The 19,030-nt window shown below is 43.1% G+C and overlaps 1 protein-coding gene across 1 annotated transcript in view; it reads left to right on the top strand.

Moving 5' to 3' along the window:
* Positions 1-899: 899 nt before the first annotated feature.
* Positions 900-19,030, top strand: part of FAT2 (FAT atypical cadherin 2) — a 92,746-nt gene continuing 74,615 nt past the window's right edge. The window contains exons 1-4 of the mRNA XM_007943639.1: positions 900-4,161; positions 7,872-8,186; positions 13,481-13,539; positions 14,932-15,243. Of these exons, the coding sequence (XP_007941830.1) occupies positions 900-4,161; positions 7,872-8,186; positions 13,481-13,539; positions 14,932-15,243 (3,948 nt within the window). The remainder of the gene's footprint in view (positions 4,162-7,871; positions 8,187-13,480; positions 13,540-14,931; positions 15,244-19,030) is intronic.

Genomic DNA, 19,030 nt, shown 5'->3' with positions numbered 1-19,030 from the left:
TCATAAGTCAGGGACTACCTGTAATAATAGTCTTATCCCTACTTTCTAGAAGATAGGAACTAAGGCTTACAGAGGTTAAATAACTTACTCAGAAAGTCACTCCATTAGTATGTGGAGCCAGGACTGAGACTTGTGACCTTGGTCATGCTGCCTTTCTGCAGCCCCATCATGTATAGATACAACTCACTGGCTGGAGCTCAGCCCTAATTGGGAGGGGGAGTGTTGTGGGAAGTACAACTAGAAAAGTAGTAGAGCCTGACTACTAAGCTTGAGTTCCTGGCTAAGGGTTGAAACTATTTGGTCATCACTGGGAAGTCACTAGGAGCTGTAGTGGCATAGTGCCTAAGGCATTTGACTGCTAATCAGAATGCTGGTCATTCAAACCCACCAGTCTCTTCTCAGAAGGAAGGTTGGGCAATCTATTTCCATAGAGATACTGACTCAGAAACCCAAGGAGGGGTCGCTATGGGTTGGGATTGACTCAGTGGCAGTGAGTTTGGTTTTTTTGAGTTTGAGGTTGTCACTAAAGGTTTTTGGGTAAAGGAATAAAAAACTCAGAACTGTGGCATATCTACTGGATGCTCTTAAGAGAACATTTCAAATTGGTTGGCTGTTCTTCAAGCATGAGGTTTCTTCTCAATCTTGGCACTATTGACATTTGGGGTCAGATAATTCTATGCTTTGAGAGCTATTCTGTGCATTGTAGGGTGGTTCACAGAATCCGGGCCTCTACTTAATAGAGTAGTGGTAGCACTGCTGTGGCACTCCAATGCCTTCAGACATTACCAAAGTTCCCCTGGGGGACAAATTTCCTGTTTGGAACCATGGCACCAGGAATCATTTCTTCCCTAACCTTTTTTATTTTTTTCCCCCCTCAGGGTTTCAAGAACTTTTTCACAATGATTATTGCCTTGCTGGATTTTGCCTTTTTCTTGCTCCACTGTGTGACTTGTGAGAAACCCCTGGAAGGAATCATCTCCTCTTCAGCTTGGCACTTCACCCACCCTCTTTACAATGCCACCATCTGTGAAAACTCTGCTCCAAAGACCTACATTGAGAGCTCTGTCAAAATGGGCATCTACCTTGCAGATCCTCAGTGGGTAGTGAGGTACCGGATCATCTCTGGGGATGTGGCCAATGTGTTTAAAACAGAAGAGTATGTGGTGGGCAACTTCTGCTTTCTGAGAATAAGGACAAAAAGCAGCAACACAGCCCTTCTGAACAGGGAGGTACAAGATAGCTACACTCTCATCATCCAAGCCACAGAGAAGAACTTGGAGCTTGAAGCACTAACCCATGTGGTGGTCCACATCCTGGACCAGAATGACCTGAAACCCCTTTTCTCCCCACCTTCATACAAAGTCACCATATCTGAAGACATGCCCCTCAAAAGCCCCATCTGCAAGGTGACTGCCACAGATGCTGACCTGGGTCAGAATGCTGAGTTCTACTATGCCTTTAACACAAGATCAGAGATGTTTGCCATCCATCCCACCAGTGGTGTGGTGACTGTGGCTGGGAAGCTCAATGTCACCTGGCGAGGGAAGTATGAGCTCCAGGTGCTGGCTGTGGACCGCATGCGGAAAATCTCTGAGGGCAATGGGTTTGGTAACTTGGCTGCGCTCGTTATCCAGGTGGAGCCTGCCCACCGGAAGCCCCCATCCATTGTTTCAGTAGTAGTGACTCCACCAGGAGGCAATGAAGGTACTTCTTATGCCACTGTAGTGGTGGATGCCAACAGCTCAGGAGCTGATGTGGACACAATGGAAATTGTTGGTGGGGACCCTGGAAAGCATTTCAAAGCCATCAAGTCTTATGCCCAGAGCAATGAGTTCAGTTTGGTGTCTGTCAAAGACATCAATTGGATGGAGCACATTCATGGATTCAACCTTAGCCTCCAGGCCAGGAGCAGGAGTAGGCCTGCATTTTATTCTCAGATCCGGGGCTTTCACTTACCCCCCTCTAAACTGACTTCCCTCAAATTTGAAAAAGCTGTTTATAGAGTGCAGCTAAGTGAGTTTTCCCCTCCTGGCAGCCGTGTGGTGAAGGTGAAAGCAACCCCAGCTTTCCCCAACCTGCGGTATGTTCTAAAGCCATCCTCAGAGAGTGCAGCGTTTAAACTTAATGCTCACACTGGGCTGATCACCACTACAAAGCTCCTAGACTTCCATGATCGAGCTCACTACCACCTACATATCAGAACCTTGCTGGGCCTGGCCTCTACCATGGTGGTCATCAACATAATAGACTGCAACAATCATGCCCCCATCTTCAACAGATCTTCCTATGATGCCACCTTTGATGAGAACATGCCTCTAGGCACCAGTGTTTTGACTGTTACTGCCACAGACCAGGATTATGGGGAGAATGGATATGTCACCTATTCCATTGCTAGTCCAAAAGCTGTGCCCTTTTCTATAGACCCTTACCTGGGGATCATCTCTACCTCCAAACCCATGGACTATGAGCTCATGAAAAGAATTTATAACATCCGGGTATGGGCATCAGATTGGGGATCTCCATTTCATCAGGTGAAGGAAGTATCCATTTCTCTTAATCTCAAGAACTTAAATGACAATCAGCCTATGTTTGAGGAAGTCAACTGCACTGGGTCTATTCGTGAAGACTGGCCAGTAGGGAAAACGATAATGACCATGTCAGCCATAGATGTGGATGAGCTTCAGAATCTGAAATATGAAATTATATCTGGCAATGAACTAGGGTATTTTAATATAAATAGTTTCTCTGGAGAGATATCTCTCAATCGTGCTTTTATGAATCATACTTCTCGCCAAGCCACCAACTATTCCCTGCAAATCACAGCCTCAGATGGAAAATACTATGCCTCACCCACCACTTTAAATATTACTGTGGTAAAGGACTCTCGTTTTGAGGTCCCTGTGACATGTGATAAAACAGGGGTCTTGACACAATTCACAAAGACCATTCTTCTCCATACTGTTGGGCTTCAAAACCAGGAGTCCAGTGCTGAGGAGTTCACATTCTTAAGTACATATCAGATCAATCATCACCCCCCCAAGTTTGAGGACCACTTCCCCCAGTCCATTGACATCCTGGAGCATGTTCCTGTCAATACCCCTCTGGCCCACCTAGCAGCCACTGACCCTGATGCTGGCTTTAATGGCAAACTGGTCTACGTGATTGCAGATGGCAATGAGGAAGGTTGCTTTGACATTGAGCTGGAGACTGGGGTGCTCAGTGTGGCTGCCCCCTTGGACTATGAAGCTACTAGTTTCTACATCCTCAATGTAACAGTTTATGACCTAGGCAATCCCCAGAAATCCTCCTGGAAGCTGCTGACAGTGAATGTGATAGACCAGAACGACAATGCACCCAGATTTCCCCCTGGCGGGTACCAGATCACCATTTCAGAGGACACAGAAGTTGGGAGCACAGTTGCAGAGCTGAAAGCAAAAGATGCCGATTCTGAAGACAATGGGCGGGTCCGCTATACCCTGCTAACTCCCACAGAGAAGTTCTCCCTCCACCCCCTCACTGGGGAACTGGCTGTCACAGGACACTTGGACCGGGAATTGGAATCTCAGTATATACTCAAGGTGGAGGCCAGGGACCAGCCCAGGAAGGACCATCAGCTCTTCGCTGTCACTGACCTGATAGTCACATTGGAAGATGCCAATGACAACTCTCCCCAGTGCTTCACAGAACTCAGCAGCCTCAAGGTCCCAGAGGACCTACCCCCAGGGACTATCCTGACATTTTTAGATGCCTCTGATCCTGACTTGGGCCCTGCGGGAGAAGTACAATATATCCTGTTGGATGATATCCATGGGACCTTCCGGGTTGCCCTGGCAACTGGAGCACTCAGCCTGGAGAGAGAGCTGGACTTTGAGACACAAGCCGGGTACAATTTGAGCCTGTGGGTCAGCGATAATGGGAAACCCTTGGCCCGCAGGACCCTGTGCCACGTGGAGGTGATAGTCCTGGATGTGAATGAGAATCTCCACCCTCCCCGCTTTACCTCCTTTGTGCACCAGGGCCAGGTGAAGGAGAACAGTCCCTCAGGAACCCAGGTGATGATAATCGCTGCCCATGACGATGACAATGGCTTGGATGGGGAGCTCCAGTACTTCTTGCGGGCTGGCACTGGTCTTGCAGCCTTTAGCATCAACCAAGACACAGGTATTGGGAGTAGGGTAGGATGAAAGTGCCAGGCCCAGGGGAAGATGGGTCTGAGGGAAATCAAGAACTGCCGTGAAAGAAATTAGGCTGCAGGCTGAAAAGAAAGGCAATAAATAGAGACTCTGCTTCCTGTAGGTTCCTGGGTGGCATAAATATGGTTGTGCTTGACTACTAACCGAAAGGTTGGAGGTTCAAACCCACTCAATGGCACTGCAGAAGAAAGGCCTGGTGATCTTCATCTGTAAAGATTACAGCCAAGAAAACCCTTTGGAGCTCAGTTCTACTCTGTAATACTTGGGATTGCCATGAGTCAAAGGCTGACTTGATGGCAATAGGTTTATTTATTTATTTATTTATTCTTCCATCCTCTGCCTTTTATTTTAAATTTATCTTTACTGGATATGCATATATAAATATACACACACATACACATACAGCATATTAATATATGTATATATACATGTTAGGAGCTCTGGTAGCACAGTGCCTAAGGCATTGGACTGCTAACCAGAAGGTTGGCAGTTCAAACCCACCAGCCACTCCTCAGAAGGAAGGTTGGGCAATCTTCCTCTGTGATGATAATGCCTCAGGAACCCAAGGAGTGGTCGCTATGTGTCAGATCTGACTTGACGGCAGTGGGTTTTGAGTTATATGTACTATATATATATATATATACTATATATATATATGTGTGTGTGTATATATATATGTGTACATATATATACATATACATATATATATATATATATATATATATTTATGGGACCTCTGGTGGTGTAGTGCCTAAGGCATTTGACTGCTAACCAGAAGGCTGGTGTTTCAAACCCATGAGCCACTTCTCAGAAGGAAGATTGGGCAATCTACTTCCATAGTGACACCACCTCGGAAACCCAAGGAGAGGTTGTTGTGAGTCGGATCTTACTTGACGGCAGTGAGTTTGGTTTTTAATTTTTTATATATATTTGTGTCCATATATAACATATATACATTCTACCTATAAAAGTAATATATGTCAATTGTAAATTTTTTTATGTATAACTAAAAAATGAATGTTCTTTGGCCTTACCTCCTCAGATAGAATCTTCTTAACAATTTGGTGTATAATATTTTAATTTTTCTTTTTTTGTATCTGACATGTTATTATTGTTTATTTTGTTATTAGGAAAAGCTAATACAATAGACACTAATTCTGAAACTTACTTTTTTCACATAATGAAACATAAGGACATCTTATATGTCAGTAGATATGAATCCTTTCCACCATTTTTTAATGGTTGAAAATGGTTTAGTCATATAGTTATGACAACCTTATTCATATACTTTTATCTGTATGCATGAGTACTTACAGGAAAAATTCTTAAAAGTGAAGTTGCTGGGTCAAAGAATAATGTACATTTTCAATATTAATGGATATTTCCAAATTGCCCTCCACAAAGGTGACACCAAATTATTTACTACTTTTAAGTTTCAAAGAAAGCAAGCACAGCTCAGCAAAATTTACTGCTCACCCACTATTTGTGATGTCCTAAAACAGGCACCTTGGGGGAGACCCAAGATGAATAAAGGCAGTTGCTATATTAAAAGAGCTTATAATCTGGGGACAATTTATTTCTGGAGTAAAGGGCAGTGTGATGTGGTAGAAAAAGCATTAGATTGAGAGTTGATTCTAGTCCCATTTTTCCAGTTACTTGCTACTGGTCTTGATCAAGTCATGCTCCTCTGAGTTAGTTTCCCCATATGTCAAAGGAGCAAAGTTCCTTCGGCTCTGACATGCTTTGTCTGTGAGCATGGGTCCTGCCCTCTCCCCCAGGCCCTGCCATCTGAATGAGATTAATGAGCTCAGGGTGCAAGACTTTTATGGTCACTGTTGAACCCTTGACTTCTAGAATAGTGCTGGCCATAGTAAACAAGTCCTCAATACATATTCGTGGTATGAATGAGCTAATGAATGAAGCTAAGTCTTTAATACCATAAGCTAATGGAGAAGGAAACAACAATTTATTCATCAAATCCCTAACCTTTAAGTTTACGAGGACATATAGCTTGAAGGAAGTAGCTTTAGGACAGCCGTGAGGCAGTCCTGGAGTTGCTGGGTGGTGCACATGGTTAATGTACTTGGCTGTGAACCTAAACTTTTGGGTTTGAGCCCACCCAGAGACATATAGGAAGAAAGGAATAGGAATCTACTTCCGATCAATCACCCATTGACAATTCCGTGGAGCACAGTTCTACTCTGATTCACATGGGGTCACCATGAGTCAGAATTGACTCAACAGCAACTAGTTTACCTGCAAGGAAATCCAACTTTGTTGTTGTTAGATGTTCCTGAATTGGCCCCCACTCATGGTAATCCCATGTAGAACAGAGCTAAATGCTGCCTGTTTCTGCACCATTCCCCTGATTGGTTGCAGAATGGCCTGTTTCGATCCATAAGGTTTTCATTGGCTGATTTCTAGAAGTAGATTACCAGGCCTTTCTTTCTAGTCCATCTTAGTCTAGAAAGCTCTGCTAAAACCTTTTCAGCATCACAGAAATGCCAATTTACAGTATGTGAAATAAATCAGTGGGACTTGGGTTGAAGTAGTAAGGAGAAAGTAGGTCAACTACCCTGGGCTGAGCTTTTTTTTTTGGAAAAAAAATTTAAATTTTTATTGTGATTTGGGTGAAAATTTACAGAACAAATTCATTTTCCATACAGGAGTTCACATACACTTTGTCTCATGACATTGACTGCAATTTCCCATAATGCAATAGCTCCCCACCCACTTCCTCCTCAAAATTGCTTCTTCCCTGTGTCCTTCCCTTCCATGCACTCCTGTCCACTGAGCTGTCTCCCTGTGCATACACAGCCATTCTATTCTTCCATGATTGATTTCTCCAAGGAGTGTATCTACCTAATGTAAATGTTCAGCTCATATGTTTGGCTGGAAGCCACAGGAGTGGGTTCAATTCCAGACCTAAGGGCATCTAGGGGCCATAGTCTCAGGGGTTTCACCAGGCCTTATCAGATCCGCAAAGCTAGTTCCCCCCCTCCTTTTTTTTATGATTTTGAGTTTTGTTCCACATTGTTCTCCTACTCTATTCAGGATCTCCTGCACCTAGGCTGAACTCTTACTAAGCACTAAGCTTTGTGCTATGTGCTACAAATGGTGTCTTTGGGACCATTTTTATCACCCAGTTTATAAAAGAAAGTATGGATCTCAGGAACAGATATGCACCTGATTTCACAGAGCTAATAAGTGGCTAAGTCAGGATCTGCTGTCTCTAAAGGCAATGCTCTTTATACTTTGGATGCCCTCTAAGATGAAAAAGAAGTCAGCTCAAGAAGGACTTCCTTCAGTTTCCCTATCTGTATAACTGGGGCAGGGGCCATCTTCCCAGATGGATATAGTGTACAACATTAATCAATGAAATGGTCTTCAATGTCTTCTGGTTGAATAAACTTGGGAATCCTGCGTATGCCCATCTTAGCAGAGACACACTCTGAGAGGTCTTACTATAAGGATATCACTTAAAGTTCCCCTTTGTTTAACTCAGCACCTCCCATACTATATGGCAACAGCCCCTCCCCCCATTTTTAATAGAATATCAGTTAATATCCTTTCCCCAGTACACTTTGGGGAATGTTGGGTAAGGTGATTTCTAAAGCCACTTTGAACTTTTTCTAAAGCCACTAATGTATTTTGGGTTTCATGATTCATTGATCCTAGGAGTGATTCAGACTATGGCACCCCTGGACCGAGAATTTGTATCCTACTACTGGCTGACAATCCTGGCAGTGGACAGGGGTACTGTGCCCCTCTCTTCGGTAACTGAAGTCTACATTGAGGTTATGGATGTCAATGACAACCCACCCCAGATGTCCAGACCTGTGTTCTACCCTTCTGTCTGGGAGGATGCACCCTTGAACACCTCCGTGCTTCAGTTGGAGGCCTGGGATCCAGACTCCAGCTCCAGTGGGAAGCTGACCTTCAACATCACCAGTGGGAACCACATGGGATTCTTTGTTATTCATCCTCTCACAGGTAAGGACCCCAGAAAGCTGAGTGATGAGAATTCTCTACAACAGTGAATCTCAAGTGGAGACTTCAGAACAGTAGCATCAGCATCACCTGAGAACTTGTTAGATGTTCATTTTCTTAGGCCCCACACTAGATCTATTGAATCAGAACTCTGAGGGTAGGACCCAGATATCTGTGTTTCAATACACCTTCCAGGGGATTCTGGTATGTGACAGAGTTTGAAAATCATTGCTTGGCAAAGTCCATCTTCATGGGAAGATATTTCATCTTTGTGAGAATAGATTTCAGTTTTCTCTCCATGGGGCCCAGGGAAGTTCAACAGGTTGCCCAATAGTCAAACTGGGACTACTTCAGAACTCCACTGTGCTCCCAAACTGACTGCTCCCCTGTGTCACAATCCATGGGTAGAATCCTTTGACCCTAGTTCCAGACTGATCTCAACTCTGCCCGCAGAGTGTTGGCAATCAAGATCCTCTAAAGTCAAATTGAAGGCAGCGGTAGAATGCTCATCTTCCACGTGGGAGACCTGAGTTCAATTCTTGCCCTGTACTTCATGTGCAGCCACCACCTGTCTTTCAGTGGAGGCTTGTATGTTGCTATGTTGCTGAACAAGTTTCTGCAGAGCTTCCAGACTTAGATGGACTAGGAAGAAAGGCCTAGCAATCCACTTCTGAAAATCAGCCAGTGAAGACCCTATGGCTTACATCAGTCCAGTTCTGGGGTAACTATTAGTCAGGGAATGACTTTTTGGCAACTTACAACAACACAGTCAAAGCAACTATCTTAATAACATCTGTTCTTGGATGATAGATGGATCAGAGCTATCCAGAGGTCACAGCTGGCAGCAGTGACCCAATGCAGCCCACAGAGGTGTTTTGTTGGACTTACACAATCTTTGAGCAAGTTTTTTCAATTTGCTTCCAACACTTAAAAAATAGGAAATTTCAAGCACAAAAAATTCCAGACTCTGGTTGTTCTTGGAAAGTTGGAAGATCCATGTTCCCACAAGGCTACCATTGACTGGAGCTGACAGCATCTCCTTATGTAATCTAAGCACATACTCTCTAATCTCATAGTCCCCACCATTCTCTATTGTATTGTTTCTCTGTTATGCTACCCACCTGGCTCCTGTTGGCACTGGAGTTTGAGAGTCAATTCCCACTGCTTTGAATACATCTCAAAGCCCATATCTTCCTCTTGGGGGATGAACAGCAACCTTATTGTAGAAGAGGCTGACATTCTTTCCTCTGAACCCAACAACCTACTCTCTTGGTCTAAAAAGGTACTCTTGTTCCTGAAGGACAGAACTCTAGTGTGATTGGAGGAAAAGAGAGAGTCAAGTTGCTAGCAGGGAGTGTCCTATCCTCAAGACAAAAGGGAACCAGGAGGAGCCATGAACCTGAGAGACAGCAGTGTACTGGCCCACTGACATTGTTTGGAAACTTTCCTCTTGACCTTTGACCTCAGGGTATGGACTAGTTCTTTTACAATAAGAGTTGCCTGGAGTCTGGTCAACAGGTCAAACTGGCTTTCCCTGGGTCTGACCTGTCCCTCCTTTTCAGCAAAGGGAAGAGATCTCTTACCTGAGACATTAGCTTCTCAACTTCATCCAAACCCTTGTTTGGTTTACTCTCAACAGTTCACTGACACCAGGTCTGGCAAATTGTCCTAGAGGACAGAGATGTTCCTAGTCTTCCTGTAGTTGGGGAGCAGAAAACTTTTAAACATTGTATAATAAAGTAATACTTTTATTTTAATATTTTAAAATAAAATAATACATCAGCAATGAAGGGAACTTGGATAAAAAATTGCAGCCCCTTCCATCACCCACAGCTCCTCATTCTCATCACTACCATCATACTATCCCACATCCTATTTAGCTATCTGGGAAGATTTCCCTGTGTCCTTTAGATAAAACCAGAACCTGCTGTGTCCCACAAACTTATACCTCACCTGAACCCTGTTGACATTTCTGGCCTCTTCTTTTTTATTTTATTTTTTTAATTGTGATTTGGGTGAAGATTTACAGAGCAAATTCACTTTCCATACAGCAGTTCATACATACTTTGTCTCATGTCATTGACCACAGTTTTCCACAATGCAACAGCTCCCCTCCCATTCCCTCCCCATAGTTACCTCTTCCCAGTGTCCATCCCTCCCTACACTCCTGCCCCCTGAGCTGTCTCCCTGTGTATAAGCAGCCCTTCTTTCTCCCATGATTGTTCTCTCCAAGGAGTGTATCTACTTGAGGTAAATGTTCAACTCATATGCCTGTGTTTTGTTTGGCTGGAAACCACAGGTGTGGGTTCAATTCCAGACCTGAAGGTCAGCTAGGGGTCATAGTCTCAGTGGTTCCACCAGGCTCTATAAGACCAACAAACCTGGTCATCCCCCCCCCTTTTTTTCCCCTCCAAATGATTTTGAGTTTTGTTCCACATTGTTCTCTCTCTCTATCAAGGATCTCCTACATAGATCCCCTTCCAAGTGGATGACAGTGGTAGCCAGGCACCATCCAGTTCTTCTAGTCTCATAGTGGTATAGGCTGCAGATAGGATGGTGTATCAGTCGTTAGGACTAATTGTTTCCATGAATTTTGGTTTTCTTCATTCTTCTTTGCTCTGGACGAGGAGAGACCCATCGTTGCATCTAGATGGCAGCTTGCTAGCTTTTAAGATCCCAGTTGTTACTGCCAAAGTAGGAGGTGGAACAATGTTTTGTATAATATGTTATGCCAATTGAGCTTGATGTCCCCTGCGACTACGGTCCCAAGCCCGCAGGTTCAACTACTCGGTCCCTCTGGGTAGCTGGCTGTGACCAAGCAGTGACCACAACCTTGCCTCTGGCCTCTTCTTGCCCCTTTCATCCTGCCACTATCTTGGTTCCAGCCACATGCTCCCTCCTGGCAAAGGGCCTTTGCACGTGCTACTGTCCTGTCTTCCTTGAGACTCTCATCTCATTTTGCCTGGCTAATCCCAGATCTTCTTTCAGATCTCAGTCCAGCTGTTCCTTCCTGAGAGATTTTTCTTCTGATCCCATCATATATCTCCTAGCATCACCTACCCCCTTTTGTAACATTTACCATATAGAATATTTTATTTATTTGTTTGATTATTCCATTAATTATTCATGTTCACTATACCCCAAAGATTGATACTTAAGAAAAAGGACCTTGACTGTTTGTGCCCACCATAATATCTCCAGTGCCTGGCACACAGTAGGGGCTTAGTAAGTAATTGATAAATAAATAAATAAACACATATCTACCAGCGGCCACAATCTTTTGTTAAACCTAAGGTATATTCATTTATTCAGCAAACATTTAAAAGGTGGTTCAAACCCACCAGCCACTCCTCGGAAGGAAGGTTGGGCAATCCTACTTCCATAGTGATACTGCCTCGGAAACCCAAGGAGGGGTCGCTATGAGTCAGGGCTGACTCGACGGCACATAACAACAACAACAACAACAAGCGAAGCCTATAAGTGATATGTTGTGCAAAGATGTAAAGATCAATAAAACACAGTATCAGGGCTTGAGGATTCAGGTCATTAGGTGCATGAAGGTCTGGATATACACAGCTATAGAAGCAGTGCAAAGGAGTACAACATCATAAAAGATATGAAGATATGGGGCCATGGGGGCTTGGAGAAAAGAAGAAGCTGCTTGGAGTGACAGATCTGGACCAGCTCCATGGACCAGGGGGTGATTATGCTGAGCTGAAGGATGGGAGGAGTGTGATAGGTGGCAGACTGGGAGAGCATGGCATGAGCCTTAGCCAGAAGGGAAGACTGACTGCTTGTTGAATGAGTCAGTTTTCTAAAGACATATCCCAGTTTCATCACTTATTTACTATGAGGTCTCGGAAAAGTAACTTACCTCTTCCATGCTTCAATTTTCTCACTAATAAAATAGAGATAATAATCATACTAACCTCCTGGGGGTAGTTGTGCAGATTAAATGAGTTAATACACAGAGATGTATAAAGAATTTAGAAGAATGCTTAGGCATGTGAGTGCTCAATAGATGTTGGCTGTCTCTGTGCTAAGGTAGGGAAGAAGAGGGAAAGGAAGCAGGAAGTTGGGGTAAGACCTAGTGTGGTGAGTAAGGTTGAAAGGAACAAAAAGATCAGAAACTATCAGAGATGGAATCAATAGCACTTTGAACATTTCTGGATGAGGGAGAGGAGGAAAGGAAAAGGTCAAGGATGGGCCTGAGATTTCAAACTGGAGTGATGGGGGAACATTTGTTTGGAGGAGAAAAATAATAAGCTGCTCCTGCTATACTGCTTGCTGAGTTTTGAAAATATCATTCCTGCCTAATAGTGACAATGCAAAATGGGCAGGAACCTCAGCTGACATCATTATCTTGACTGTAGTCTCCCACCTCCTTTATTTCCCCTTCATGTACCTACTTTCAGAAGACCAGGAGAATTCTGTTGTAAGATTTTTTGTTTGTTTGTTTTTTTAACTTTTCACTGTGATTTGGGTGAAATTTTATAGAGCATATCCATTTTACTTTCAACAATTCATATACATTTTGTTTGTGACACTGATTACATTCTTTGCAGTGTAACAGCTCTCTTCCCACTTCCTCCCCATGGTTCCTCTTTCCCTGTGTTTTTGTCTATGCATTCCTGCCTCCCTACCTTTCTCCTGTGTAAATGCTGCCCTTCTCATCTCCCATGGTTGATGGTTCTAAGGAGTGCATCTTCCTGGTGTAGTTGTTCTGCTTACAGGCCTGTCTATTGTTTGTCTGACAGTTAAACCACAAAGGTGAGTTCAGTTCTAGGCCCGAAGGGTGACTTGGTGCCATAGTCTCAGGGTTTCACCAGTCTCTATCTGACCAGTAAAACTGGCCTTTTTGTTTAAAATTTTGTGTTTTAAAATTTTGCTCCACTTATTTTTTCTCCCATTCTAATCCAGGATCTCCTATTCTGACCCCTTCCCAAGTGACTGTCAGTGATAGCTGGGCACCATCTAGTTCTTCTGGTCTCAGGGTCATACAGGCTGAGGTTCATATGGTCCACTTGTCCTTTGAACTACTGTTTCCATGTGTCTTTGATTTACTTCACTTTTCTTTGTTCTGGATGAGGAGAAACAAATAGTTGCATCTTAAATGGCTGCATACAAGCTTTTAAGACCCCAGTTGCTACTCACCAAAGATGTAGAGCAACATTTTTGTGTGTTATGTTGTGCCACTTGTCTGCTCTAGGACATAAATGGAATTTTTCAACTTCACCCTAGGAAAGTGGCCCTGGGAGCATTGTGCTCATATCTTCTCCTACTATCTTTTCCCCCAGGTCTGCTATCCACAGCTAGGCAGCTAGACCGAGAGAACAAGGAAGAACACATCCTGGAGGTGAGTAATGGTAATGGAGCCATTCATTGGACTTGACTCTGGAGGTGGGAAGCTTCCTGAAGGAGGCTGGGACTAGAACCACACTCTTGCCTTCAGGTGCTGTGGCTGGAAAGGGTGTTGGGCTCAGGGGGGATGAGATACTTGAGGTAAGTCTTGTTATGGCTGATGGTAGAGACCCTAGTAGTTTTTGCTGACTCTTTGGCACTGTGAAGGAATCTGAAACCATGTCCAGTCTGGGCAGAAAACATTGATTGACTAGTGATGCCTGCAGTGAGCATGGAAGGGGCAGTGTGCACATGTGCTATGAACTTGCTGAATCTGGTTTCCTGTTCATCCCCCTGACCTAGAGAAAGAGCAACCCCAAGTCAGATACCAGGTTAATAGCAGAGCCAGGATGAAACACAGACCTTTGTCTTCTAGATCTAGCCTTTTTTTAGGTTGTCTCTAAAATCACATAGACATCCTTGGTGCCAATTACAATGAGATGTGTTGGTCACTGTCCTAGAGAGGATTAAATCAGAAAGGAAGGGTGTCAGACGGAGAATCCTGAGCTATCTGTAACTGATAAACAGGCATTTCTTCTAGTCTTAAAGATCTCAGGAGGGAAGGGAATGTATTCCTCAGCAGATCTGAAATACATTTTTCCTTTTGTGCTCCCAAACTCTTTCCCTTCATATAAAATAGGTACAATTCATAAACAGCAGCTAACTGGCCTTCTCATCCTTCTAAGGACCAAAATATTCTCCATAGTTCAGTGACAGATATCTAATTTTTAAACACCAAAATATTTTGAAAATTCTGAACCATTTTGGGTGGAAATACCTCTTGTGATGCCTTGGGCTATTGATATGTAGGACAATTTGTCCCTGCACAAAATAACTCCTGATTTTGAAATCATTTTAGTGTCTTTCTCCCATTCCCTGGCTTTCATTCCATGCATTGGACAGTGTTCTTGACTCACTTCATCATAAAACTTCTTCATAAACATCTTTTCATTTGCTTTCTCCAACCTCAAGTAGCTTGAGGAAACTTAAGAACAAACTTTATGAGAATTATGAGCAGATAAAAAGTAAATGGTCTCTTAGAAAAGGCCCTATGGCCTTCCTGAGAAAGTGCCAGCTTTGGCTGGAGACTCTGTGACTCTAGCTTCTTCCAGTACTTTCTGGTTTCATTCTCTGTTCTCACTGGCTTTCCTGTGGGTGAGGTTACCTGAGTTCCAAGTAGGTGAGGTTATGATAATAAAATAATGAACCAACACTGAAGAACAAACTGATGCATACTTTTAGACTTTCTAGAGCAGTGCTAAATTTGTGGCAGGTAGTGATACATTCAGTGTTTTGTATTTCATAACTCAGGTTAATTCTGGTAACTCATGCTTAATTCTGTCCCTAGGTAACTGTGCTGGACAATGGGAAGCCTCCCCTAAAATCCACCTCCAGGGTGGTGGTACGTGTCTTGGATGTCAACGACAATCCACCTGTGTTCTCCCATAAACTCTTCAATGTCCGCCTTCCAGAGAGGCTGAGCCTGGTGACCTCTGGGCCTGTGTACAGGCTGGTGGCTTCAGACTTGGATGAGGGTCTTAATGGCAGAGTCACTTACAGTATCGAGGAGAGTGACAAGGAGGGCTTCAGTATCGACCCAGTCACGGGCATAGTATCATCCAGCAGCACCTTTGCGGCTGGGGAGTACAACATCCTAACAGTGAGTAGATGGGTTGAGGTCTGAGGGAGGAGTGGCTTCAGTGGTTCACAACTTTCTTGGGGATACAGTATCCTCTTGTTTAAACAAGGGGATATTGCATGGTTTAAAATCAGAAAAGGTGTGGATCAGGGTTGTATCCTTTCACCACACTTATTCAATCTTTATGCTGAACAAATAATCCAAGAAGCTGGACCATATGAAGAATGCTTCATCACAACTGGAGGAAGACTCCTTAACAACTTGTGATATGCAGATGACACCACTGGGCTTGCTGAAAGTGAAGAGGACTTGAAGCACATACTGAGGAAGATAAAAAACTACAGCTTTCAGTATGGATTACATCTCAACAAGCTGTTGAAAACAAAAATCCTTAGAACCAGACTACTAAGCAACATCATGTTAAATGGAGAAAAGATTGAAGTTGTAAGAGATTTCATTTTACTGGTTCTACAATCAACACCTATGGAAACAGCAGTTAAGAAATCAAATGATGTACTGCATTGGGCTAATCTGTTACAAAAAGTCTCTTAAAAGTATTCAAAAGTGAAGTTATCACTTTGAGGATTAGGTGCACCTAACCCAAGCCATGATATTTCCAATTGCTTCATATGCATTCTTTTTTTAATTTATTTATAGTATGAATTTTAATAAACCTTTTTTAGGATTAAGATTCCATAGACAAAAAATAACTAAGGTCATCAAAGAACTGAATGATTTAATTAGCAATTCAGTTTAATATACATTTCCTTCAAATAAAAATATTGGCATTTTTGTTAAAATGTCCCAAATCAATCAAGTACTTGGTTATGAAGACATATCTATCAAATTTTAAAATACAGTTTTTACAAGTCACATTCTCTGTTTATAATCCAATGAAACTAGATACAACAAGTTGAAAAATACCAAAAGATTCTTTTCTTTTAAAAACTTGTTTTACATTAAATGTTATGTGTACATTTAGCTTCACTTCCCATTTACCGTGTCCAACCCTAACCCAGTCTCCTCCCCTCCCTACCCTGTAACCCTCACCTTGTTCCCCTCATATTTATGCACTCCCACTTATCCTGCATTTCCTCAATTTGTGTGTTGGACTTCTGGTGCCCCGTGGTCCATTGCTTTAAGGGATGTATTACTGTAGACTATGTGGGTACTTCATCCTGGGTTGAGTGGTCTGCGTGTACATCTTGTTAACTACTGGGCTGACAACCAGCCCCTGGGGGGTCACTTTTATTCCAGGTGCAGAATGTATTCCAGGGCCAAAGTATCTGGGGTCTCATCAGACTTCCTTTGACCAGTAATTCTGGTCATTGTTGAGTTTTTGGATTTTGTTCCACGTTTTTCCTCCCCCTCTATCCAGGATCTCCAGATTTGATCCTTTCCTGAGTTGACATCGGTAGTCGGGCACCATCTAGTTCTGGTTTCGAAGGCCATTGTGTCCTATGGCTGATTGCTTCCAAATGCCCCCCCCCTTTTTTTTTTTTTGCATTCTTCTTTGCTTCCAACATTAGGTGCATCTTAGATGACCACTTGAAAGCTTTTAAGACCCCAGTTACTACTCACCAATGTAGGATGTGGAACAAGGCTTTTATGTATTTTGTTGTGCCAATTGAGTCTGGTGTCCCCCAGTACTATGGTCCTGAGCTGGTAGATCTATTGGATCTCTCTCCCATAGTGTCTGGTTGTCTGTGATGAATTACTCTGTGTTGGTCTTCTATTGTTTCTGTAATGATTGCAGGTATTTTCTATCACTGGTGTCTGTGCAAGATTAGCCTCAGCTGAATCTATCCTTGGTCTAGAGTATACTCCTGTTCACTGACCCCCATCTGATCATCTCAGGTGTTTATGTATTTATTTGTAGCCTGGTGTTTGGTGTTAATGGTAATGCAGTATTGTGGACACAATGGTTGGTATTAGCATCTGTTGTCTATCTCTTATGTGCACAATTCAGTGTCCTGCCATTTCCTAATGTTATCCTGGTGGTCACAGTTCCTTCCCGTATATCCCTCCCCTTACCCATGTCAGTATGTAGGCTCCAATTAGCCTGAAATTAATCCCTTCCCTCCCTTCCCTGTCCCAGTAACCTACAAAATGAGTTCCGTGTCCTAAGCAACCCCTTCTTTGTCTTTTTACAGTAATGGGCTCATACAGTACTTGTTTTTCTGTGATTGACTTATTTCACTCAGCATAATGTCCTCCAGGTTCACCCATGTTGTGAGATGATTTGCATATCCCTCATTGTTCTTTAATGTAGCATAGTATTCCATTGTGTGCATATACCATAATTTGGTTATCCACTCATCCATTGATGGACATTTAGGTTGTTTCCATCTCTTTGCTATAGTGAGTTGTGCTGTGATGAACATAGGTGTATATATGTCTGTCCATGAGCTATCTCTCACTTCTTTAGAATATATTCCTAGTCATGGAATTGCTGAGTCAAATGGTGCTTCTGTTTTCAGTTTTTTAAGAAAACGCCATATCCTTTGCCACAATGGTTGTACCATTTTACAATCCCACTGGCAGTGCACAAGAGTTCTAATCTCTCTACAACCTCGCCAGCATTTGTTATTTTCTAACCTGTTGAACTTTGCTATTATTGCTGGGGTAAGATGATGTCTCACTGTTGTTTTGATTTGCATCTTGCTAATGATTAAGCATTGTGAGAAATTTCTCATGTGTTTGTTGGCTGCCTGTATATCTTCTTTGGTGAAATGTCTGGTCAAGTCTTTTGCCCATTTGTGAATTGGGTTATTTGTCTTTTTGGTGTTGAGTTGTTAAAGTTTTCTATAGATTTTGGAGATAAGTCCTTTGTCAGATATGTCATAGGCAAATATCTTCTCCCAATCTGTAGGTTCTCTTTTTATCCTTTTGACGAAGTCTTTCAATGTGCATAAAAATTTAATTATTAGAAGGTCCCAGTCATCTAGCTTCTCTTCTACCTCCTGTTCATTCTGGGTTATGCTTGATAGTCTATTTATGCTATAAATTAGGGCTCCCAGATTTGCCCCTATTTTATCTTTGAAGAATTTTGTAGTTTTGAGTTTTACATTGAAATCTTTGATCCAGCTTGAGTTTGTTTTTGTGTATGGGGTGAGGTATGGGTCCTGTTTCATTTTTATGTGGGTGGATATCCAGTTTTACCAGCACCATTTGTTAAAGTGGCTATCTCTTCCTCATTTAATGGGTTTTGAACCTTTGTCAAAGATCAGTTGTCCACAGATGGATGGTCTATATCTGGACTTTCGGTTCTGTTCCATTGGTCTGTCTGTCTATGACTGTACTAATACCACGCTGTTTTGACTACTTAGGCTGTATAGTAGGAGCAGTCAGCCGCAGGGATTCAGGTAAGGAGAGAGAACCCAGGCACACTCAAAGCAGCAGGAAGGGAGAGCAGGAGAAAGGGGATTAAAAGCCAGGAACCTGAACAGAGGAGCAGTCAGACACAGAGGTCCAGGTGAGGAGAGAGAACCCAGGCATGCCCAAAGCAGCAGGATGGGAGAGCAGGAGAAAGGGGATTAAAAGGCCCAGGAACCTGAACAGAGGAGCAGTCAGCCTCAGGGACCCAGGTAAGGGTGGTACAAAAGGTTTCCAACAGGGAGACAAACTTGTTTGTCAGTTTGTCCTACTGTGGTGATGTGTTGATGTGAGTTTTGAGGCTGAGCCACTGGTGTTTCAAACCTAGCAGGATGCACATGGTGCACAGGTATCATCCCTGCTTACAGACTGAGACAGACTAGGAAAAAGGAGAAGGCCGTCCACTTCTCAAAGAATTGGCCAGGTAAAACCT

This window comes from Orycteropus afer, unplaced genomic scaffold (genome assembly GCF_000298275.1).
Source record: "Orycteropus afer afer isolate SDZICR_OR568_19922 unplaced genomic scaffold, OryAfe1.0 scaffold00110, whole genome shotgun sequence".
NCBI lineage: Eukaryota > Metazoa > Chordata > Mammalia > Tubulidentata > Orycteropodidae > Orycteropus > Orycteropus afer.
Note: the sequence above shows the minus strand (reverse complement) of the source record. Positions and strands in the feature narration are given on the sequence as shown.